At 43.7% G+C, this 26,225-nt stretch overlaps 1 protein-coding gene across 1 annotated transcript in view; it reads left to right on the plus strand.

Moving 5' to 3' along the window:
- Window positions 1-26,225, plus strand: part of ABI3BP (ABI family member 3 binding protein) — a 1,978,933-nt gene that overhangs the window by 1,388,885 nt on the left and 563,823 nt on the right. Inside the window, exons 75-79 of the mRNA XM_085622401.1 lie at window positions 965-1,039; window positions 1,380-1,454; window positions 4,192-4,266; window positions 6,231-6,305; window positions 8,347-8,421. Coding sequence (XP_085478527.1) covers window positions 965-1,039; window positions 1,380-1,454; window positions 4,192-4,266; window positions 6,231-6,305; window positions 8,347-8,421 — 375 coding nt within the window. The remainder of the gene's footprint in view (window positions 1-964; window positions 1,040-1,379; window positions 1,455-4,191; window positions 4,267-6,230; window positions 6,306-8,346; window positions 8,422-26,225) is intronic.

The following is a 26,225-nucleotide window of genomic DNA, read 5'->3' on the forward strand; positions in this document are numbered from 1 at the left end:
ATCTTTTCGAATAAGAAAATCTGCATTTATCTCGACAAAGTGGCTCAATGCCATGAATATAACTCTAATTTAATTCAACTGATGCATCTGAACGTCTATTACAGAACTAAGGAGGGCATAAATATCACTGCTGCATGTTCCTAGCGAAATTACACAGATTTGGATAAAGTTTCCAATATTCTATTTCTTCTCTTCTCTCCACTAGTGGTGCTAATCTTTTTATTTTTGTATGTTTTTAACTATCGTTAGGATGAGAAAATTGGGCTTTGTATCAGCAATATCTGTATGGGTTTCTTAGAATTTCTATGAAACACAGCTCGCAGTTCAGTTATTTTACTGTATATTCAACAGACACACTTTCACGGGCCACCACAGAACCCTGTGAAGCCATAACTTTTATCTCAACAGAGCAGCCAGAGTTGAGACAGGATAAACTGAAAATATTTATTTCTGCTCATAAGTAATTTCGCGCAATGAAACAATAGGGTCACATTGGAACAGATACTTCATCCATGCAGATATGGCCATATTTAGCTTAATGAGTACCAGCAAAATGTATTACTTGCTAAAAAAAAAAAAAAGCACATGCTATTTCTTTCCTGAGAAGTCTATATGCTTCCCAATCTTTTTCATTCTTATTCATTTATTTATTTATTTATTTTATTCTTGATAGCATGCGTTACTCCAAGGTATATTCAAGTGCATTACAGCAGAGTGTAAGAAAAAGTAACATTAGTGCATCACAAGGGTTGCATGAGGATTGCAGTATATATTCAAATGCTTGAATGAAGACTGCGGTTTGCAATAATAATGGATGGTAGTCTGATTCCTATACACATTAATTTGTGAGGTGGGAAAGGGACAAAGAAACTGCTTTCCAAGCCCAGTTGTGTGGCGTTCTCATGATATCTGACACATACATGTCCCAGTAGACTCTTGATCAGCTACTGTTTTCTTTGAACAGAAACACGTGCAATCACCGTTGAGCCCCAACTGACCACAACCTTTATCTCGGCTGACCTGCGAGGGTCAACAGAGGGTAAAAAAGCATTTGTATTTCTTTTGTCACATAATTTATTAACCTCTCATAAGAACTTGTTCTATTTTAAAAATACCATTATTTTCCATATGTACAATCTTTTTCTTCGAGCTAATTGGCTGCAACCGAAATGTGCGTGTTGCTACAAACACTTGCTTGGTTGGAGATCCTCCATACATCAACCATCTTCTCCATACTTCTTTACATCAAGCTGCCCTTGCTGCAGTATCATAAAGGATCATCATCCAACCTTCCTGGCTATGTTTCCAGCTTTTTTTCTGGCATTGCCTCACCCTCTTGCTTACTGAACATTTTAATTTGTTAATTGTTTTGCCGACAGTAATGCATCAAGTGGTAGAAGAAACTCCAGCAAAGAAGCCTGTTACCTCCACTGAGCAGCTGGACTCAAAACTGGGTAAAGCATCAGAGAATTTCTTCAGCCAATACATGTTCTTCATTTCAAAGGATCACTTTTCACTGCCATCATGGCCCATATGGTGGGCCGCGTAGAATGCCTTTAACTGGGTGAACTGGGTGCATGCCAGGTCAACGCTCCCTATTCTGGTTAATGTTCTGCTCCCAGTGCAATTACAATCTTGTTCCTGCCCTGTGGTAGAGCATTAGTGGAAGGCAAAGTGACCGTTTAAAGCAGGCGGTCCGCCTTTCACCGACAAGTTGTCCTGCATTTAAAAGGGGCAGCATTGTATGGTGGGTACATTGGATCAATTTTTCCCCCTTTTAAGTGTTGCCCGTGGGGGAACAACGACCACTTCGTGGCACTCAGTCAGTGATCTTCCTGACACCTCTTTTGCCTCTGCACCTGCATCTATAGTGAGGTTCAGGCACAGAGACAATGCCTTTCAATATTGCTTGGGCCAATCTACCATGCAAATGCGGTAACATCCCCTTGAGTTTGCACTGGCACTATATGTGCGTTTGTGCAATCTGTATTAGAGAAGAGACTGCATAAGCATCTGTGGCGCCTTCTGTTATACCAAAGTTTCCTAGGTGCGCAGAATGCGGGCACCACATGCCTATTGCACCCTCAGGGCACTTTCTGTAATGCTGCCCCAGGCCTTTATTCATTCTTCTTCATGCATTTTACTTCTCAGTAATGCTTCCATATTGTGCACTTTCTTCTAGGCGAAGATGTGTATATTTGTCTTCGCCATGAAGTGACTGTTCCTTTTGGATACACAATGCCAAGTTGAGCCAATAAAATACTTTCTGTTTTATTTCATTCTTTGTGTGCTGATAATACTTGTTGATTCTTTTTACATCTGGAACATTATTGACACCTTCTATCTTCATCATCACTGTGTATTACAGCTTACTCTCTAGCATTTATATCATGTACTATTTAATGAACTTGCATGGTAATATTGCCTTTATTAGCACAAAGCCACACATTCCCCGTCCTTAGCAACCCATGAAAACGTATACGTTTTTTCCAGTGGATCATATTTTGTACTATGGGATACTTAAATGAAATAACATTTACTAATCTAATGAGTAGTAAAAATTCAATTTAATTTCTACTAAGTTATTGATGTAGCCGCTTAGCACACCACCTTGCCTATTCCTGTACATGTGAGGGATATTTAAGGAAGGAAATACCCATCTGTTATGCAGACATCAAGTTTCCTGAGTAGGGTGAAGTTTGAAAAAGCTGCCAGGTGCAAGTGGAAAGAGAGAGAACAGGCAGAGAGAGCAAGAGGTAGAACAGACATGAGTGCAGGAGGCAGGAAACGAATCTGGTAGAAGTGGCAGAGGAGAGGGGTCAGGCTGGAGTTAGGAGTATAGGCCCAGAGACAGTGACCAAGCAGAGAACATCCCGTGTTTCAGGAGAAAGGGGAATAGAATGAGATGTGAGCCGAAACTGACTGGACGGAGGAATTCGAGGCGAAAGGGAGTTCAGCAGACCTGGGGTTTGCAAGAACTCTAGGGTATTGTAGAGCTCAGTGGGGGTGGAAGAAAAGTGAGTAGAGTGACTTCAGTAGTTGGAGGAATGACTTGACCTGAGACAAAGGGAAGTCGAAGAGGTGCACACTGTGTGAGTGGAACACTAGATAGACTGGAAAGCTGCCCGAGATGTTAACAAGAATTTGATCATCAGGAACTGTCAAATGATACCCGAAGCCATTCTACTTACACAAAAAATCCTGTTGCTCCAACATACATAGCAAACTCTTGCTCATTGACTGCTTTCTTCCACAAAAAATATTTGTAATAACCACAGAACTCAATAAGCCATAACATAGATCACAGCTGTGCTACTAGAGTCACAGGGTAACTAGGTGTCTATTGCTACATTGGGCAGGGAATGTGCATGTGACCATCACTGCTGGAAGCATTCGTCTTTCATATGCTTTGGCAGGTTTTCTTTATTTAATATAATTCCTGGTGATATTAAAAATGCAGGCATTGTTTGATGTCATTTAATTTCTCTATTCTTCTCCAAGATTGCAGTTTTTATTTTTATATGCCTTCAATGTAAAACACTTTGGAAGCTAAGGAATAATCTGTGTTCTCTGGCCAACATTATGAGTGGCCTGTTAAGAGGAACAGTAATTCTGGCTCCTGTAGACACCATTACCAGACCGAACAGTTCCTGAGGGGGTTTGATGAAACCAGGGCCTGACTGGCCGCAGCAGGCACTGGGCGTTTCCTCGGTGGGCCAGAGGGGTGGAGGCAGGTTTTTTAGCTGTGGAGGCCGGTTTTGTCACTGGGGGCTGGGTATGTAGCAGTCGTCCCTGTAACAAAAGCAGGAGAGATGCTTCTTACTAGCACCCTGTCTGCCCCCCCCCCTCCCTCCAGCTCCTGGGCCGGGTCGGACAGCAATCTGCCTGGGCTAGTGGCTGTACCCAGTCTGCCCCTGGATAAAACCAGCCAATTATAAGCTGGACAATGAGAGTCCACTTTGGAATGAAGATTAATTGGGGAAATGGGATTTAACTCATCGTATTCCAGATGCTTGCCCAGATTTTCTCTTGGGGTTTCGGCTTCTGGTAGCTGTTTACTGGAACAATTAAAGATTATGGGCAACTTAGAATGATGTATTTTGTATCAGCCCTTTTTTTTGCTTCTTTGAAAATTTCTAGTAACTATACCTCTCAGCATGCTGCTACTCATTTTCTATTTTCTTCCAACAGAAACACACTTGCAGACAAGAGAACCTGGCAAAGATATAACTCTAACATCAACAGAGCTCTCACAGGCAACAAAGGGTAAAAAGGAAATATTATTTTTAGTAGATAAATCATTTTATAAAACCAATTAAACAAAAGGGTTTTATTAGAAAGAAATCACTACATGAGTTACAAAATAATTTCGGAGCATGGTGTTAACCCAAAATTGTTAAGACAGCACTCCGAAAATGTTTTAAGGCAGGGATGCACCGTATTTAAAAAAATACGACGCAGCCCTGCATTTTCCCTAGCGCTGGCGATATAGAAGCTGCCTAGCGCTAGCACAGGCACCCTTGTGCCATGTTGCATGGGTGCCTGCACTGCAGGGGTGATTGTTTCTATGCACATAAACAATTATAAGAGGCGATTTGCTGTTTCTTTGTGTGCTGCGGAATGTAGCACACATGGAAAGAGCATAATACAAGGAGAAATGAAACATTTCTCCTTGAATCACCGGTTTAAGACCAGGTGCTTCCTGGTCCTATTTTTTGTGCTGCCCCATACCTTGTGAATGTGGGACATCGTCAAAAAGCAATGGGTGTTGCAGTGGAACAGCAGTAACACAGCAACATCAGATAAAGTGAGGCTCCGGTGGCATTAGAGGATTGTAAATATGCCCCGCTATGTTTACCTCTTCAGAGAAACGTCGTTCAGTGTCTTGAAAATCTGTTTCAAATTGGTTTTGCTTACTGGTTTCACAGTACTGGTGTGGTGCAAACTCTACACTTGTAATTACTATTACCATGTGGTGGGGTTCAAACTCTGCACACGTAATTACTGTTACCATGTGATAGCACCCCACCAGTATTTTGCTAATGAAGAATTAAACCACTCAGAATGAGGAATAACAGTACAAAGGTGGTTATATCATGCGGTATTCTGCATCAGATTCCCTTTTCCGAGGGGTTTGACCCACACATTTACCTCCTGTTCCAAGCCGATGGTAAAAGTGTGTCTGGGCTACTGTGGAGTGGTGGGTGAAAGGAGGGGGTAGGGAAAGCATGAGAAGGAAGGGAAAGCTTAGTTTTGGCAGGAAGGTACAAAGAATGCTTCCCCTTGGCCAGAGAAAAAGTCAGTGTGGAGCAGGGTATGAAGATTGGTTGCTATTGCAGTCTAAGCTTTATTTGATCTGGAATTATCAGCGGTTAAAATCGGGGTCAGTTTTCCTGCACATGGGAAAATTGGGTGCATGAGCACTGAGCCAGTCATGATCAGACCGAGCGGTATCCTGTAAGACCCATACTGGGCAGTGGACATAACTACACTTCAGCTACTGAATTAATGTGTAATTTCTGGACATAAATCAGTATTCATTAGTTCTGCTAGATAATTTGTGCTTGATCATGCTCTTTATGGTATTAAGCATGTTGAAATTATGCTAATTGCTGTTTAATTTACCCCTCTCTCTACACGTAGTCTATTAGAACATTTCAAGCAACTTAAATGCAAACCCATAAAGGATCCACAAATCAAATCCACTTCTTTGTACATTCACTCTTTTTTTTAGTAAATTGGCACTCGTTAAAGAGTATATCCCGAAGCAAATTTCGGTTCTCTCGATTTTTCCTTTCAACTGGAAAAATTGCAATAACTGCAGAACCCCCAAAATACATACCTTTTAGCTCAGATGGCCATAGAGTGTCAACTCAAGGTAAAAAAGATGGTAATTGTTTCAGAAGATAGATCATTTATCATCATTAGTAAAGCAGTAGGTTCTCATTCTGAATACATCAGTATTTTATGAATGCATATATTTTTATATTGAGTTTCTTGAATGCTACCAGAATTTGCTTATCAATAATCTTTGGAACAGACATTTTTTATTAATCCAGTAGACATCAAACTCTCTTCTTCATTCATCTTTAAATCTAATTCTTCATGCTATAATTTGATAAAAGGGGCCATCATCCCAGCATCTCTGGGTTCATGCCAGCTTCAATTCAGACATTGCCTACGACTTTTATTTAAAAAATACTTTAATGTATTAACTGTTTGTTCAACAGAAAAACATCAAATGACCCAACAAACATCCAAAAGGAAAACAATTACCTCCACTGAGCAGCCAGATTCAAAACTGGGTAAAGAATCTAAGACTTCCCTCATACGTATATGTTTTCTACCTTTGCAAAACAAGCATTATCTGCATCCATCAGAATAACTGTAACTTGATTCATTTTAATACTTACTTCCCATCAATGCTTCCAGCTTTTGGCTGTTCTGCAAGATTTACAGGGTGTGAGTGGAGCTACTGTTGGTGCGGAGAGTGAGATTTCCCTTTTTTGCTTGACTTAACTATAAGTCCTCCTTTTTAGTATTTCCAATAGATCTACCACTGCTCTCATGTGGCATATGTACCATAGGTTGGCAGACTTAAGACTGAGCGGTTAGGTCTTCAGTGTGGGAGTCTTTCTACACAGGTGACAGAGCCAGTGCCGTTCTCACACCGACTTTTCTTCGGACAAGCCTATGACACACCTGGGGTGACGTTCTAGTCTTGCTGTACTTCTCTTGCTCTGCAATCTCTTTCCTGCCCTCCTCTTGGGATTGTGGAATTTTTGTTGGGCATTTTCCATCTAGAGCTTGCAGTGGCCACTCTGAAAGTTCGGTGTTGTCATATGCTAGCCTTTTGTAAGCCCTGAGGGGTTTGATGACATTGAGCCTCGACAGTACTGCCTGCTTAAAGGTTTTTTTTAGTGCTCTTTCCTTAGACAAAAGATTTGGCTCCTCCTTTGGATTTAACACTACTATTGTGGTTCTGGCATCATCCCCTTTTCATTCTGTTACAAGACATTCTTTTGGGCCTACAGTCCTACAAAGTGGTATTTTTGAGTGGTGTCATGTCCTTGCTATGTCTCGGAAACCTGGGTTGTCGTGTTCATTCTCTTGTTATTTTTGCAGGTCCTCCTGGATTGTTGTGCTGTGTCTGGTCCTTCCATTTTGCCTAAGGTTTTGTCACATTTCCATCTGGAACAGTAGGTTATCCTTCCTGGGGTTCCTTAGGGGGAGCCTGATTTCTCCATGCAGGATATAGATGTTTGCATGCCAGTGCTCCTTTGGACCTCACTGCAGAGTACAGTGGCTTCATTTTTGTCATGTTTGGGGCTCATCTATGGGCTGTTAGGCCTTCCATGGCTATTCTTCATGATTTGGTTATGGCTCTAATTTCTCAGGATGATCTGATGACAGTGGTGCTCCTCCTTCCTTCCTTTGTTCAGGGTCACTCGACAAGGGGATTGCTGCCTTGTATTCTTCGGTCAAGAGGGTTCCACTTTGTGTGTTAGGTCTTACTCCTCTACTTACATCAAGCATTACGGCCTTCTAGACAGGCAGTTCATACTTTGTTGTGGGAGAGTTTGATTTTTTTTTGCAGGGGTTTGATCCCATTATTTGTACTTGGGATGAGCTTCAAAAGTAGGGAACTCTGCACTGGTGTAGTATTTGAATTCCTGTATGGTGCTTTATTTCCTCTTTATGCGTTCCTTCTCCATTCTTCAGCCTTTTTTGCATGGGTATGTCCTCAGTTATGCCAGTAATGGTATGAAGAAGAGAGAGGCAGAAGAAATGCTTAGTTCTGTTGAGGTGGCAATCTCCATTTCTCTTTCTGCCCTTAATTATACCTGTCATTGTTCTCGTCCTTGGTTGTGTGCTGAAGGGGGTGTGGGTGTTTGGTATGATCCAGAGGTGATGTGGAACAATGCCCTCCATATTGGCCCTTCAATAATAGGAAAAGCCTTAGGGCGATAGAGGGGAAAAAGAAGAGCGAGATGAATGACAAATGCCTTATTTATGTCAAGAATAGCTCAAGGAAGATAGGAGAGGGAGAGTAGTGGAGATTATCCCAAGCAATCTTGGCAGTTGTATTGTGGTAGTCGTAACCAGGACTTTAATTGTGTCTACTGTTATGTGTGTATAGTTTTAGTGTGGCACTTCTGGGTAGTTAACACCAACTTTATTCAAGTACATTTTATGGCTCCTTCTTCCTCTGCTCTATTGTCGATCCGGACCATCATTAACACATTATAAATTCATCATCATCTCTCTATAATGCTTTCATTTTCGCATGTATATTGCATGTCATTTACAGTACCGGTATGTTATCATTGTTTTTTTTGTGAACAGAACCACATCAAATGTCCCAAGAAATCCCCAAAACTGAAAAGTTTATTACAAGTGAGCACCCAGATGCAACACCAGGTAATGAGGTTTCCTTCAGTTCAGCAAAAAAATATATTATCATCAGGGCCACTGGAATTATGCAATTTTGCAGCTGCCGCATTTTCCAAATTATTATAGATTTGCAAATAATTTATCACCTGCTGCAATAATCCGCAGATTTTAACAAAAACAAATGTTTCTATCTCAAACGGATCTAAAGTTTACTAAAAACACAGAGAGTTGCCATGCAGTGAAAGGCCCTTGGCTAAGGTTGACAGTCACCTTTTTTTGCTTATTGCTGTATTTGGAGGTTACAGTGGTGCAAAGCAGGTGAAACCTTTTCCGAGATAGTATTAACATATGTAAAAATGACAAAATAATGAAGTAATACTATAACAAAACCTGCTGCATTACGCCGCATAATTTGCCTATTGTTGCTACATGATTAATTCTACCCCACCGCATAATTTGGCCCTCCCCTGCCACATAATTCCAGTGGCCCAGATTTTGATAGGCAATTTTAACTTTAATAATTAGCTTAAAGCTTTTTAGGAAGATCCATGTCATTCCACATTTCGACAGGCGATGGTCCTTCAATATAAATGGCATTTCTGGTGCATCTGTGAGGAATGAGGCATCATTACATTTTCGATTACAGCTGCACTGACGTCCTCATTCGTTCCTTCAAAAATTCCCTAAGGGCTCAAACGTTTTGCAACAGAAATACATAACTGACACATGTCACCTAAGCAATGAAATCATGTTTTTCAGCCCGAATCAAAGCTGGGTAAGCATTTGATAACTTTTTCAAATGGATCCCCATAGACACCAGAAAGACCGTCACCCACGCCCTCGTTACCAGCAGACTGGACTACGGAAACGCCCTCTACGCAGGAACCACCATCAAGCTCCAGAAAAAGCTGCAACGAATCCAGAACGCCGCAGCACGCCTGATCCTGGATGTCCCCAGACGCAGCCACATCACCCGCCACCTGAAAGACCTGCACTGGCTCCCCGTCAACAAGAGGATCACCTTCAAACTCCTCATCCACACTCACAAAGCCCTCCACAACACCGGACCAGATTACCTCAACCACCGACTCAACTTCCACATCCCCACCCGCAACCTCCGCTCCGCCAACCAAGCCCTCGCCACAGTCCCCCGCACCCGGAAAACCACCGCTGGCGGCAGATCCTTCTCCTACCTCGCCGCCAAAACCTAGAACACTCTCCCCACCATCCTACGACAGACCCGAGACCTACCAGCTTTCAGAGGACTCCTCAAGACCTGGCTATTCGATCAGTAGCCTCCCATCCCCCCCCCCCCCCCCCCCCCCCCAGCGCCTTGAGACCTTCACGGGTATGTAGCGCGCTTTACAAATGGTATTGTTGTTGTTGTTGTTTCAGAAATCATTATCCACTCACGCACGCGTATGACTATTATAACACTAGTTCTCTTCCTGACATTCCCTTCCCTGTAAGGACATTGCCTTTAGCCACTCTATACATTAATATATGCCACTTTGTGAGTAATTGAGTGAGTAGATATATTGACGTTGGGCTTGTTGGGGCACTTTCAGCTTAAAACCATTCGGAAACAATTTGATAGTTTCAGGGACTGGTTTGGATCAAGCGTGTGTCTCTTACTACTCTGTGAAAGAGGAAACGCTGCATGTATCTCCCTCACGTGACTTGGTAATCGTTAAGTATTATTTTCAAAACAAGTTTATTAATTGGTCATCCAGACTTTCATTGTCCTAGAAATATGAAGCAAATTCGAACCACTTTCTTTAATATTCTTTGTTTTCCATCTGGGCAGTGTAAAATACTGAAAAATACGTTGAATTTAAGTATATTACTATTTTTCAATCTTTTAAACGCAGGACCATTAAAACGATGGCAGGGTTTTATTTATATTGTTATCGGTCTCGTTGCTTCTGTCTTCCTTGAAGTATGTATAGAATTTAAGACACAATCATTAAAGTTCGAAGAAGGAGCAAACGTTTCCAGTTTTGCCCCACAGGCACTGGTTTCTTCTCTTGGAGCAAAGTGGAAACATATTCTTTATTTTTTCTCCAAGCAGGTTCTGAAGGGGCAGAAGGCCAAACAAGGCTTTAAAAAAAAATGTAAACTAGCATGTCACTGGTGGGTGACTCTCACCCAATCTTTAAGAAGTTTTCCTTTCTCTGAGTTTGACTTCAGAGAGTTGCAAACCGCCTCAGCGGTCTTCTTGCAAAAGAGGAAACATGCAAAGCAGTAAACTGTCTAACAAAAACATTTTACATCTTTTTAATCTTGGTAGAGATTTTCTCACCAAAAAGATTATTTTTGCACCATTGAAAAATGGGATTAACTGACATAACGTAAATGCACAACTTTATTCTGCCCCAAAAATGTTTCTTTTTCATTAATGTATAAATAATTCAGACATTCTACAAGGTCAGAAATACGTCTCTCTTGTTATTTCCATGTTTCTTAATGCTATGAGGCTTTTGTAACAATGTACGAGAGATTTCAGACATATTCCTGGCAAAAATCCATCTTTTTGATGCAAACAGGGGCTGATCTCCCAAACAGAATGATGGCCGAGTATCATTGGGCTGCCTGATGCCACAAGTATTGGCTCCCTCTCTTGCAAACCCCAGGTACCAGAGTACCATGTGACCCAAGACTGAGTGAATTGTTGCATACCTACTAGCCATGATCATCGTTGTAGTTTAGCAGAGAGTAGGAGAAGGAGCCAAGGTTTTGGAATGTGAATGTCTGTGAGCATGTGTATGTGTATTGTGCATGTGTGCTCATGTGTAAATGTGTGTATCTGTATGAGAAAACGTTTGTAACACAAGTGATTAATTTCCTCTGCATGAGTGAATGTCTCATGATGGGGCGGCAAGATGGCGGCTCATCTGGTATTCTTGAATATTTAGACTGATATAGCCTCAAAATATGGGGGCAGTCTAAATGAAATTGTAGCTATGCCTGGGACAATAGTGGCCTTTTCTTCGACATGTTGGAGGCATTCTCAATAACATTTTGACTATCTGTGACACAATAGTTGCCTATCCTTAACATGCTGGAGACATTCTTGAAAACACTTTCGCTAGTCATGACATAATTGTGACCATACAAGAGATGCTGACAATATCTAGAACGGCCAGTACTGCGAATGTTTCGAGCATTCTTGACAACATTTTGGCTATCCACAGAACAATTGTAGTCCCTGCTCTCCATCTGGTCATTGTGATCAACATTTTGGCTATCTCTGTCACAAGAGCGAGGTATCCTTGACATATTGGGGGCAACATTTCGGCTATCCCTTGCATGTTAGGGGATGCCTGACATATTGAGGGCATTCTGGAAACATTTTGGCAATCCAGGTCATAATGGTGGCAAATTATTGAGATGTTGTAGGCATTCTTGTGAATGATTTGGCTAGGCCTGAAACAACAATGGCTCCACCTGACATGCTGTGACAATTCTAACACACCGTTGCCTATTTCAGTAACAAAAGTGGCCCAAACTTGACATTTTATGTGTATTCATGAGAACATTGTGGCTAATGCTAGCACAATAATGGCCAATTTCTGACAAATCGTGGGCGTTCTTATCAACACCGTGGTTAGTCCTAGTGCAATAGAGACCTATTTTTGCCATATTATGGGCTTTCCTACGACATTCTGACTATGTCCTGCATCATGCCAAAGGGCATTTTGCCATATGATGAACATCTCTGGTACCAGATGAAAATGAAAATTTGATGCTTGTGTTCCTGATAATAAGTTGATGCTTGGTTCCTAACCATGTATGGTGTTTGAAAATGTCCATATTTTGTTATCAATTACAGGTTTTTCAAAGAATGAAACCCTACTTGTATTCTAAGACACTGGCAAGCTGATAAGTGGGAACAAATTAGTTTCATTTGGGAAATTTTAAATTGACATTTCAGTGATAATTCGTGGTGAAGTCGGGAGGCTTATGTTGAACCTGGTTCCTTGACACTTGACAGAATTTACTGCTGCAGATACTATTTTTTGACTAGTGTAAAATTATTTCCTCACATTTATTGATAAACCTGCTGAGTGAAGCCTGGACATGTAAGGCCAGTGTAAGCTGTGCATCTATGATTCTGTAAGGGCTGTCTAAAAAGGCGGATCCATTGATGTATGAGACTGCAAGATTTGTGAAGATCTCCGGTCGCTGACCCGTGATTGTGAGATTTGTATATCCTTTGACTTTACACCCTGTTCCTTCCAATTAGCTTATCGGTCATAAAGATATGACCAAAAACCGATTTGAAAGGCTTTTGAAAGGAAATAGAATGTGCAAGTGAGGCTACATACATTTTAAAAATTTGAAATATGAAGTTTTGCTACAGTTTTCTTTGAAACGGCGTACCCTAAAGATGCCTGTGAAGGTTCCCCTGGCACACTGCGAAACTATTTTATAGGTGTGGCATTGGGCTGACCATGGTGTGGGTTCACTTGATGTGTTTTGTTTCCTTGAGCGCAGCTTCAGTAGATTTCGATGTTAACATTCTTGGAGTGCATGGAATCTCTTGGTATGAGTGATCATCTGGATCTCTGGCCGCTAAAGAAGAAACGTTTTCAAGGATTTAGAATCTGAGCTCATCGACTGCTACTAAATGGGGTCTATCGATAAATACAATTAAGCTCCTAAAGCACTTAATAATTTGAAATGTTGATAAAATGTGTAACTTTGAGTTTGAGTCTGAGTTTCATAGTACTAATAATGCATGTAATATTAAGAGCGATAATGTGTCCCCCCCCCCCCCTCCTCAAAAAATGGAACAAAATGGTTCCATCAGCCTCATTTACCTCCTACGGGTGATATTCTATTAAACTTTCTCCCCACCACAGCATCCAAGATCCCTCGTTTTTCACTTTGAGACAGGTCTCTGGAGCTGAAAGAATAGAGACTGCTACATCTTCAGTCTTCCCTTATATGCTATTCGATCTTGCCCAGCATTTGTTTTCCATCAACTAGCAGAAATAATTGAACGTAATCCATCATCAGCAAAACCTTTCTAGAAAGTGCATTATTCTAAGGAGTGATCGATTGATGGCCACTCCACTACTGATGATGCCCTCTCTTATCCCTGAAAACCTCTTTACTTCATAACTATTTCAAACTTCCCTCAATCAGGCAAAAACATGGATTATCCAGTTGGCAGCTTCAAATCTGACTGAAAAGCCTCACCTGCTAGACAACTCACATTTAGATTTTTAGCCTGTATATTGCAGTGAGTACACACTTGGTATCAGAGCAGCATCTGTGGAAATTGCATCACAGCTCCCCAGCACTTGTACCACTACTGAATTTGGTGGCAGCATTCAATACATTCAATCACACGGTGTTTTTAAATTACCCAAGGGATGAGAACATCCTTGCCTGTCCTAACCGAAATCCACACCATGGTTAAACAGGTCCACTGTGATCCTTTCTGTAGTTTCTCCTCTTCAGCACTTATCTATGCCACTTAACTGACCTTGTCAAACCTCTCAACCTGAAATGCATTAGCTGTGTTCATGGCAATGAACTTGTGATTAGCATGGAGTAGGAAAGTGACACTCAACACTGAGCATTCTTTCATGCAGATTCCATCGACAGCTACCTCAATCAATCAATCAAATATAGCTTTATTCGATTTTAGTCATTTAAAATCACAAAAGCTTACAGTTCCATAAAAACAAAGTGCATAATGGATATAAAAAAGAACATTTAAAATACAAATATCTATCATATAGCTACCTCAAAGCTATTAAAGAGGTAATCAATAAAACAGACTCATTCTCAAAAGTTACAAAACACATTCTCTTAATCCCACCTTGGGTAGTTTGCATTTTATGTTCACTGTCGAGCCTTAAAAATACAACCAGATAGCCCAGTCTTCAAACTATTATCCAAAACTAGCTTTAAATCTCACCCCTTTCTTCATAACCAATGCGAATTTTTAATTTATCAGAGTTATAATCTGTACAATGCTAAATATTTCCAACATTTGTTATGCTGGACATGCTCGTACCTCATCCATATATAAAATAATACAAAAATCTCTCAAATCTGTTCACAAGCTTTATCCACACTGGACAATTGAGAATCAAAACAAAGCTTCTTTGGCTTTCAGATTCAAATATAAAATTGGTTCATGCCTTGAAGAAGCTGCTCAGTCCAGCGCTGAGGGTAAAAATAAACCACTTGTGCTGTCACAATATTCACAGTTGTTTTAAAAGCTCATCAAAGTTCGATCTTCTCATAGAAACTCTACTGCAGACGATTCCACCCTCATCCTGTCAATATCATTCTCCCCCTTGAAAGCAACCCACTGCGCCCCCTCGCAGCAATCGCTTTCCAGATGTGGGCACTTTCTGACACCAACATGGAAACAATGCACAATAGATAGAGATGAGAAAACCTTGTTCCCTCAAAATGTGCTTAATGAATACTTTCGCGTACTTCTTGTAATTCCAACAATAAACCGTTACGTTATCATTAAGTCCCAGCAACCACAACATTTATCTCCATTGATCAGCACGATTCAGAAAAAAGATCAAGTATTGTGACTGTCAAATAATTATATTTCCAAAAGCAAACAGAAGAAAACTCCATGGTATTAGCACACCCTCTTAAGATTCTCATTCTCATGAACGAAGTGCCTAAAATTTGCAAATATTCAAGCTGCAATTGAGCAGAAGAAACCCTTAGTCCCTGTCTGAGGCGTGACATCAACAAATCAAGTTCAGTGGGTTACAGGGAAGCACATTTGTCCCCACAATGATGACAAAATCATAAAGGTTTATTAACAGTGTTAGACCTGGGGCATTTTCATTGTTTGCGCCGGGCATCTTTTTTAAAAGGTGCGCCCGGGGCAAACAATGAAAATGTGCCCTATTATGAGGAATGCACTGCCCCCAGGGCAGCCACGAACTCGCGGTGAAAAAATGGAGCCACTGCTTTATAGCTGCTCCGTGTTTTCCCAGTGCAGGCGGCAACCCGCCTCCACTTTGAAGGGGGATTAGAGATCCCCTTGCAGGCGGGTGCAGTCAGTGACTGCACCCACCTGCAAGGGGGTGTCTGGGAGTCCATGGGACCCCCTTTCCCTCCACCAGGGGGCTGCTCTCAGGGTGCGCACTCACAGTGCACCACCTTCCCCTGTGAGTGTGGACCCTGAAAGCGTCTTTGCCTCTGCTCCCTTGCCTGTAATACGGCACGGGTGCAGAGGCAAAAAGATTCCCTCACTTTCATGGGCACGCCCCAATGCAAATTAGGGAATTCCCCCTGAAGCTAGTACTGGCACTTCATGTGTACCAGCGCTATCTCCTTACAGAAGGGACTGCAAAAGCGGCACACAAGGCGGGCACAAACACCTGTTGCACCCCCAGGGCACTCTCTGTAATACGGCCCCTAGCATCCTTGACGTGGGTATCCCCCTAACTCTTTGCCTTCCGACCCCATGTTTAGCTGGCCCTATGACTGTGCACTTTACCACTTCTAAACAGTGCAAAAGTGCTTGTGCTCTCTACTAGAACATGGTAACAATGACTTGTACCCAGTTGGCATATTTAGTTTAATTATATGTCCCTAGTAAAGTGCACTACATGTATCCAGGGCCTATACATTAAATGCTACCTTTGGGCCTGCAACACTGATTGTGCAACACACTTAAGTAGTCCTTTAAACATGTCTCAGGCCTGCCATTGCAGAGCCTGTGTGTGCAGTTTTAACCTGCCTTGTTAACCTGGCAACCCTTTGCCAGGCCCAAACCTTCCTTTTTAATACATACAAGTTGCCCCTAAGGTAGGCCCTGGACAGCCGCTGGGCAGGGTGCAGTGTATTTAAATGGATGGACGTACTTTCAGATGTTATTTGTTCTGGTAGTGAAAAGCCCTGAAATTTATTTTTCACTACTGCAAGGCCTGTCACTCCCATACGATTATATTGGAATTGCCTTATTATATTTTATAAGTGTAATTTCCAAATGGGAGGCGATAACTGGTTCATTTTTGGTGATTCTGGAAATTCAAAATCCAAACTCATAGTAAAGTCAGATTGTAAATTACATTTCTGAAAATGCCGCATTTAGAGAGTTAAATTTTTTTTATTATATATCGAAAAAGTAGGTGGTTGTCTTTCTTTTTTTTTTTTTTACTTTTTTCACAGGCTCATTCGACTGAATCTGTAAATCAATTAATATATTATATTAACATGCTGACATGCATAACTCAATGTTTTAAGACAGAGAGTGATACCTAAAGACTTGCAAACCTATACAAAAAAAATTTGTCACTGCAAATTAAATCCCATTAATAAACATGAGAACACAGATCAAGATGGAACATATCAATATTCAACCAGTCCAAACTTCAAAGCCAGAGCAGCTTTTCCTAATGCTCTTGGTGTCAATTTAGGGCGCCATTGACATCCAATATAGAAAAAGAAAGACCCAATTGCTTTTCATAGGAAGTCCTTAGTCATCCTCCGTATTAGTGTTGGTTGGACATGAAATATATAATAAAAATAGTCTACGCGTTACGAACCACAGTTATTATAGGTTCACCTCAGGACCAGGGATGGGTGATTTCTAAAGTTAAAGAAAAAGAAAAAATTATTGTTTTCATATTTACATATATGTGCAACGAGAAAGAAGAGAGTATCCTAATCTAGGAACAGCACCCTTCATTGGCAAAATTGTGTCATACCTTAAGGACTCTAATAAGATGGAAAAGGAAAAGTCTCTTTCACCAGCGTCCCTATTTATTTGGATATGAAGCTGTAAAAATAATTTTAAAAAAGGCAAACTAAGTAAGCCTGTATTTCAAATGGCACCCATTTTCTGCTAGGAAATAGCCACTTCGTTTTGTGAAGAAATGTACCTGAATAATAGCAGATTTTCAATCCTAACTGATGTCTGTACTTCAATTCTTGGTCAGGGAGTCAGACCCAAGAGTAAACACTGTTGGAAAAGAACGAAGAAGGGCTGTAATGTCATATCCATTTAGCATGTTGCAGCACTCTGCTTTAGACAGGCCTTTAAAAATCCAAAGCGACTGTTCCCTTTTTTGGGCTCTACGGCACGGAGCAGGGACGGTTACTACATTGTTGCCATCTAAATTATACCAAACTTTTCTTAAATCCAAATTGTAGACTTCGTTTGATCCATTAATACGCGACTGCGAGAGACAGAGAATACTTTATAACCTTTCTTGTTGCTTTTTTCATTTTTTAGCGCGTGTTCGGTATATTAAGATTCGACCGCGGGACACATTGTAGCTGGTTAAGACTAATGCTGGCATCTTTAATTCAGAAAGGATTCTCAGCGCATTGGCAGGCTGAGCTTGATATTTAGCTTTTTGTCCTTCATTCTGAAAGATTACTTTGCGCGTCGACAGGCTGAGCTCGATATGATTTTTGATAAAGCTGCAAAGTTTATAAAAGGACTTTCTGGAAACGCTACTAACGTTGCATGACAGGGAAGTGAAATAAACATATTTCTGATTACTTAAGAACCAGTGAGCCAGGATGTTAGTTTTCCTTCTCTCCTGCTTTGGCTGAGCCTGCAAAATGGCGATCTGCTGCTGAGGGAAGTGGTGAGTGAGCCATGTTAATCGATGCCTGAGACCAGCCCTAGGGATTCTGGGATTTGTAGTGTCCTTCAAAAATAGGAACAGCAAACAATTAATTGTTTATAGATTATTTAATTCAGACATTTCATTACGGCCTTTACTGGTAGTGTTACATTTCAAAATCGACTAAGCTTCTTTTCGCATAAGTCTCAGGTATGTGATTGCAGAACCTGTGTGTGCAGTTTTAAGCTGCCTTGTTAACCTAGTAACCCTTTGACCTGCCCAAACCTTCCTTTTTAGGTCTTGCAGACCTGAGTTGCAGCACGCATGCGTTGCTCGCTCTGCGAGGCTTCTTGTAATCGAGCAGCTTTCAGAAGTGTGCTTTAAGCCCCGCCCGCACCTTCTTCCCATTGGCTTGCATCATAGTTAATGCTAAACGCTGGCTTTCTATTGTGAACGAGGCTTTTTAGTCCCTCCTTGTTACCGCCCAGTATCCTTTTGCCCCCGCCCACCCGGACTGGATCGTTGACACGCGGCGTTATCCAGTGCCCTTTACTGGGAAGGCACTTTTTTTAGCATTCGTGAATGGTCGTTTAACATTGCACGGTAGCTTCAATACTCATAATGGCCGCCGTGTTAGCTTGTCGCTTGTTTAAAGAGTGCTGTACTTTTCAAAAGCGCTACTGTCTACTTGTACTTCATTGCTTAACATATAACGAGCACCGCTTCTCGGTGTGTAGATAACACCCGTACCCGCTTCGCGTAGAGGACACATTGAATAATAAAATAAAATCACACACATTGACCCTTGGACCCAGTCTGAGCCCCAAAACGCCTGGCGTCGCGAAAAGTTAGGAAAATATAACCATGTGGGTCTTTCCAAAGGGCGAGATGTACCCTTTAACTAAAGCTGCTCTGTGCTGTGTTTGTCACCCCTCTCGGCTCATGCACAATAAACACTTTTGTGGGAAAGTATTGGGGTAAAGGTCGTCTTACCTGCTTGCACCCGGGTCCCCTTCTTGGGGGCCCAGCGAGTACCAGGGCGGGACCTGTTCATAGCGCTGCTCCTCGGCCCAGTTGTTCGGCCCGGGAATGCCGGGCAGTGCGGGCACGAGGGCATCATGAGGGGGCGCCTTGCTGCTGAGGGCGGTATAAGGGGGCAATCCGAGGGAGCCTAGGGGCTGGAGGGTGGGGGCTGCAGACGATAAAAACGCTCTCAGCCAGGACCACTCTTATAGCGTCAACCCATGTGTGGCGGCTTCGCATCACAAAGATGGGCTCACTGTTGGGGGCACAGGGGGCTGGATATTATTGTAACTACCCTCAGCCGAGGGGGCTGGATATTATTGTAACTGCCCTGAGCAACAACTTTATAGTTTATCTTAAGACAACAACGCTTGTGTTCCTTTTATTTACATCGCGATCTCCAGGAAGTGCAGAAACACAAACTTTTAAATTGGATTCATACAATTAGTTCACGAGGATGTGAAATGCACAGACCTCACGGATGGATCTTACTCTAACACCTTTCCACATCTGCTGCATTTCTCCAATCAATCAATCAAAACTACTGCTCGAAAAGCCAGTTCTTGAGGAGTTTCCTGAAGGTGAGATGGTCCTTGGTTGTTCGTGGCGGAGCGGAGCTGGCGGTTGGGAGTGTAGAGCGAGAGGCGGTTGTTGAGGTATTCGGGGCCTATGTCGTGGAGTGCTTTGTGTGCGTGGGTGAGGAGCCTGAATGTGATCCTCTTGTTGACGGGGAGCCAGTGCAGTTTTGTCAGGTGGGCGGATATGTGGCTGTGGCGAGGGATGTCGTGGATGAGTCGTGCGGAGGAGTTCGGTATGCGTTGTAGTCATTTCTGAAGTTTGGCGGTGGTTCCTGCGTATAGGGCGTTTCCATAGCCCATTCGGCTGGTGACGAGGGCCTGGGTGACCGTCTTTCTGGTTTCGGCGGAGATCCACCGGAAGATCTTTCGGAGCATGCGCAGGGTGTTGAAACATGATGACGAGACAGTGTTGACTTGCTTGGTCATCGTGAGGGAGGAGTCCAGGATGAATCCCAGGTTGCGTGCGTGGTCCGAGGGTGTCGGTGCGGAGCCCAGTGCTGAGGGCCACCAGGAGTCGTCCCAGGCGGCTGAGGATTGTCCGAGGATGAGGACCTCCGTCTTGTCTGAGTTCAGCTTCAGGCGCCTGAGCTTCATCCATTCTGCAACGTGTTTCATTCCTTCCTGTAGGTTGGTTTTGGCGGTGACTGGGTCTTTGGTGAGGGAGAGTATCAGCTGGGTGTCGTCGGCGTAGGAGATGATGTTGATGTTGTGTTTGCGTGCGATGGCGGCGAGGGGGCTCATGTAGATATTGAAGAGGGTAGGGCTGAGCGATGAGCTTTGGGGTATGCCGAAGATGATCTTGGTGGCTTCTGAGCGGAAGGGAGGGAGGCGGACTCTCTGGGCTCTGTCGGAGAGGAACGAGGTGATCCAGTCCAGGGCCTTTCCTTGGATCCCAGTGTTGAAGAGGCGGGTTATTAGGGTGCGATGGCATACGGTATCGAAGGCTGCCGAGAGGTCCAGGAGGATGAGGGCGGTTGTTTCTCTGTTGTCCATCAGGGTCCTGATGTGGTCGGTGGCTGCGATGAGGGCAGTCTCGGTGCTGTGGTTGGCTCGGAATCCAGACTGGGATGGGTCGAGTGAATTGTTTGCGTCGAGGAAAGCAGTCAGCTGTTTATTGACGGTCTTCTCGATGACTTTGGCCGGGAAGGGGAGAAGAGAGATGGGGCAGAAGTTCTTGAGGTCTTTGGGGTCCGCTGTGGGTTTCTTCAGAAGGGCGTTGAGTTCGGCGTGCTTCCAGCTCTCGGGGAAGGCAGCTGACACGAGCGAGATGTTTATGACGTTTCGGAGATGGGGTGCGATGATGGTGTCCGCTTTGTTGAAGATATGATGGGGGCATGGGTCCGAGGGGGAGCCGGAGTGGATGGAGTTCATGACGTTGGTGGTGTCTTCAGTGCTGATGGGGGTCCAGGCGCTGAGGGTGGTTGTGGGGGTTGCTGGTGCGGTAACTGGAGGCGGAGTCTGGGGTCCGAAGCTGTCGTGTATATCTACGATCTTCCGGTGGAAGAACGTGGCGAGGGAGTTGCAGAGTTCTTGTGATGGTGTGATGTCGTTGTTGCTGGCGCTGGGGTTGGAGAGCTCTTTGACGATGTTGAAGAGTTCCTTGCTGTTGTGGGTGTTGTTGTCTAGTCGCTCTTCGAACGATGTCCTTTTGGTGGTACGGATCAGCTGGTGGTGTTCGCGGGTGGCGATCTTGAGGGCTGTCATGTTTTCTGTAGTTCGGTTGTGGCGCCAGGTTTTTGCGAGGGTTCGGCAGGATTTCTTTGATTCTTTGAGGGCGTCGGTGAACCATGAAGTTTTCCTGTTGCCGGTCATGCCTGGGGGATTCTTCAGTGGTGCGAGGTCGTCGGCGCAGTTGGTGATCCACTGTGCGAGGTTGTGGGCTGCGTCGTTGGTGTCGGCGGTTCTTGGCTGGCGGGTTCTGGCTCAGCGATGAGTGGAGCTGGTCTGGGGTGATTTTGCTCCAGCATCTGGGGGGGATTTGTTGCGTGCGGTGGTGGGATGTATTTTTTTTGAAGGTGAAGTGGATGCATCTGTGGTCAGTCCAGTGTAGTCCGGAGGAGTGGCTGAAGGAGACGTGGTTGCTGGTGGGGAAGATGGGGTCGAGCGTGTGGCCAGCGATGTGGGTGGGGGTGTTCACCAGTTGCTTGAGTCCGAGGTTGTCGAGCAGGGTGGTGGTGTTGTTGTCGCTGTTTTTCTCCAGGTGGAAGTTCAGGTCCCCAAGGAGGATGTATTCTGGTGAGGCTAGGGTGTGCGGGCTGATGAAGTCAGCGATGGTTTCGCTGAATTGTGTGCGTGGGCCTGGGGGTCTGTAGATGAGCGTTCCTCTGAGGGTGATCTTGGGGTCGGTGTGGATCTGGAAGTGAAGGTGTTCGGCGGCAGAGAGTGTGTCTTCGGTGCTGGTCGTGATGTTGATGGTGTTCCTGTAGATGATGGCAATTCCTCCTCCGGTTTGGTTGTTGCGGTCCTTCCGGGTGATCTTGTAGCCGTCCGGGATGGCTATGGCGATGTCGGGGGCTGAGGAGGCGTTCATCCAGGTTTCCGTGAGGAAGGCGACGTCTGATGCTGTTGTGTCGAGGAGGTCCCACAGTTCTACGGCGTGTTTGTGGACGGAGCGTGTGTGTTGAGGAGGATGCACTTGAGGTGGTTGTTGTTGTTGCGAGGTCCGGTGGGTGGTCTGCAGGTTCGGAGGCAGGTGTATTTGCAGGCTTGACAGGTGACGGGTCAGTGGGTTCGCTTCGGGGTGGCTTGGTAGCAGGCGGGTGTTCGTCCGGTGTTGAGTGCGTTGAGGGCGGCGGAGTCGTATCTCGGTCGGGTGCTCTGGGTGCAGCGGGGGCCAGGGGTTCTGCCACTGGGCGCGGTCCTGGCGCTCCACTGTCCTATGTTTCTACAGCCATCCTTCTTACCACAGCTGCCGCTTTTCTCTACTTTCCCATGTTTCCACAGCCTCTGGTCCATCCTTCTTTCCACAGCTACCGCATTTCTCCACTGTCCTGTGTTCCCAAGGCCATCCTCGCATTTGCAGGAGTTTGAGCAATTGGCATTGTAAATGACAATGCCTTTTTTTGTGCCTTTATTTTCAAGACAGATAAATAAAAGGCATTGTCATTTACAATGCCAATAGCTTAAACTCTCGACAATGTGAAACCTATTGCATTGCAAATGCTTGTTAATACATACAAGTCGCTCCTAAGGTAGGTCCTGGACAGCTCCGAGGGCAGGGAGCAGTGTCTTTAAAAGGATGGACATGTACTTCCAGATGTTATTTGTCCTGGTAGTGAAAAACCCTGAAATTCATTTGTCACTACTGCAAGGCCTGTCACTCCCATACAATAACACTGGAATTGCCTTATTACATTTTATAAGTGTAATCTCCAAATGGGAAGCGATAACTGATTCGTGTTTGGTATTTCTGGACTTCTAATTTAAAATCAGAACTTATGATAAAGTCAGATCTTAAATTACAATTCTGTAATGCCACTTTTAGAGAGTTGGCATTTTCTTGCCTTAGCCATTTGGTGCCTGCAGCCGGTAAATGACTAGGTGTAGTTGACAGTTGGGCTTTGTTCATTCTTTCTAGACAGCCAATGGGAGCTTAGGTGTTACTGAATGGGCCATCACTGGCAGGATGGGAAGGAGGAGCTGGACCCAGCCTCACTTCACCTGTCTCCACACAAAGGGCTGCATAACTCCGGTAGTTAGCCTTGAGCCAGGGCAGGGATGGCAGGTCATCTGTTCACTTCAAAGGCATGACTCTAGAAACTTCTCCCCAGTTCAAAGGCACAACTGCATATAAAAGAAGAACCCCAGGCACCACCACTTCAGTACACGTCTGGATATGCGAATACTCTGACAGGAAGAAGGATTGCTGTGCTGCTACAAGGACTTCCACTCTGCTGGACAGCTCTCTGAAATACCTGCTGCCCTGCTGTCCTGCCCTACTGCCTGCTGCCCTCTTTCGTGGGTGAGAAGGACTGAGCCCGCATCTCTTGAACCCAGAGTTACCTCAAGGGCTAGGTGGCTGGCCTACGGATCTGAACCCTCAAGGACACAACAGGCTTACATCAACCTTGTATTTGCACCTGGGCTCTGCCATCTATGAATCTTCCCTGCCAAGTGATGCCATCCTAGTCCTGGACTCTTGAAAGTGTGTCTAAGGTGCTCTGCCAGCCTCTGTGGATCTAGTGGAACTGACAAATCTCCTCTGCTGCATGGCACAAACACGAGCCAGCAGGGAGTGGATCAGAACCGCTGCAAAAGACCTGGATCTATGACCCATGGTGATGAATCCCTGGTGCAGGCCCTCGCATCTCTCTAGGATTGTGGTTGCTGTTTGACCAGGGCTCACACCCCAGTCAACTAGTAACCCAATTTCTAACAAACAGGTTAACAAAGTTACAAACTCAAATCTATTGACAAAGTTAAAAATCAGCCATCAATGCATGAATATATCAGTTAACACAATTCAAATCAATGCAAGTTAGTAAATATAAAGACAAACCACTTAAAGTTGTCATAATTCAAATCGAGCAGTTTCATCTTCCAATGAAGGAAAGGTCTCTAATAAGCTAAACTAAAGAAATCAGGACATTTTGAGAGAAGTCAGGCAGGAGGTGTCAGCAAGTAAAGCCTCTAAAATGCAGAATAAAATGAAGAATTAGTCAAGAAAGTGAGAATCGGTTTGCCCAAGAGCCTAACTCTTTTCAGCCAAGAGCAAAGGAAATCATATCCTCTGAGAAGAGTGGAGAAGGTTATCTGAATGTAACTAACACAGCAATTGACAATTAAACCTTAAAGATTTTCAGTGAAAATCAACTTCCTACAGACCCCACAAAGCTAACCAATCAGGAACGAACATTCTCTGATAAACCAGTTTCAGCTTATTCCCAGCTACCGCACAATGAAAGTCTCAGCTGCATGGCCTTTATCGGCTAGCTTGTAGTAGGATGATGCAGTGCGGTAAGCATGTTCCTGCAGGTGTAGAGGTTCTATATTCAGCTCTCCAAGGAACACATACAGAAACATTCACACAGAAACTAAAACATTTAGATACAAGTTCATTAATATGCACTGCTGCAGATTGCCTTCTGAAACAAGGTAGTAGAAAATCCACAGCAGAACATTTCCCTTAATGTGAATCATTTTAAATTGAGACCTACATTAACTATAGTCAACTGTAATGTGAAAATCCCACTCTACACATGGGAGTGTCTGGTGCAAATGCAAATGCTTGTGCAAAGTAAAGAATAGTGAAAAATCTTCACCATGTGCTTGCTGTTCCATTGGTTTGGGTAATCATGTAGCAAACCAAATAGCAAGCTTTGTGCATTCAGAGTGTCCAGTAGGGCATCCCCTTTTTGCAAGTTAGAATATTTCACAACTGCAATCTCTTTCATGGATGTCATTTAGCAGTCGCCTGAATTGCTCCGTGCTACTCTTGGCTCTGCCTTGTGACCCCTGGCCTCCTTGATCACATTCCTATTTCCTGTGGTGTATGGCAGGGTTGTATTTTAGCCCATCTTGTTTACCATTTATGTAAATGACTTGGAATTGGCTTTAATGGAGGCTTTAATGGATGTCCAGGGTGATCCCCAAGTTCGGTTCGAGGGCAATTCCTGTACTTTCGAATGTGGATGATGCCATCCTCATGTCAAGGACGGCCTTATGTTTCCAACATCTTTTGGATGCTTATGTCTCCTTCATGGAGGATTTGGATTTGTCGGTTAATTCCGGCAAATTATTTACGAGGAGGTTGGGGGCCAAACCCGTTAAAGTGAAGAGTCATGCTTGTCAGAAAGTCAGAATCACACAGGTGGCTTCTTTTCATTACTTTTGGGTTTTATTTAATGACATTCCCTCCTGGGCCCCCTCTGTTTATTCAAAGAAGTTAACTCTGGCTAGGTTGTCTGGGGCTGTGATGGAATTCAGCCTGGGGTAGGCAAGAAACCTGTGAAAGCCATGATTAAAGTTTATAAGGCCAAGTGTGTGTCAGTGGCTAGCTATGGTATTGACCTTTCGGGCTATTGGAACTGTGACCTGATTCAGCAGGAGGAGAACAAATTCCTCAGCAGGCTCTTGGGGTTTTTTCCGGGTACTTCCACTATTGCGGGACATGAGGAGCTGGGCCTATGTTATATATCTGATCTGCGCAAACGTAGGCCTTTACTGTGATCACTTTTCATTTGGCTTAAGAATGAGCCTATTTTTAAAAGGCTGGATATTCAGGATTGTCTTTCCCTTGATAATCATAAAACAATTCATTTGTTGAATTATATAATGTCCGCTTTTATTTCTTTGGATCGCCCTAGTTTGTTCATGCACCCAGAGGGTCTCACCAAACAAGATTATCAATGGGTTAAATATCACTTCCTGATGCAGCTGTCAATCATGAGGAACTAGAATCTTCAAGACCATCAGTGTGGGCTTAATTTTTGACACAGTCAGTCCCATGGCTCCATATTTAACCTGGGCGAACAACATCTACCATCGTCACTTCCTCTCCAGACTCAGGATGAATGTGTTTTTGCCAATGGTTAGTTTCCTTAAAGTTTGGGTTGCAGACGGCCATCTAGCATCGTTTGGATGTGATGGCTCTTCTGAGCAGACTATACGACACGTTGTCATGTTTTGTGGTCATTACAATCTTACAGTGGAAAAAATA

The sequence above is a fragment of the Triturus cristatus genome, chromosome 8, assembly GCF_964204655.1.
Source record: "Triturus cristatus chromosome 8, aTriCri1.1, whole genome shotgun sequence".
Classification (NCBI taxonomy): domain Eukaryota; kingdom Metazoa; phylum Chordata; class Amphibia; order Caudata; family Salamandridae; genus Triturus; species Triturus cristatus.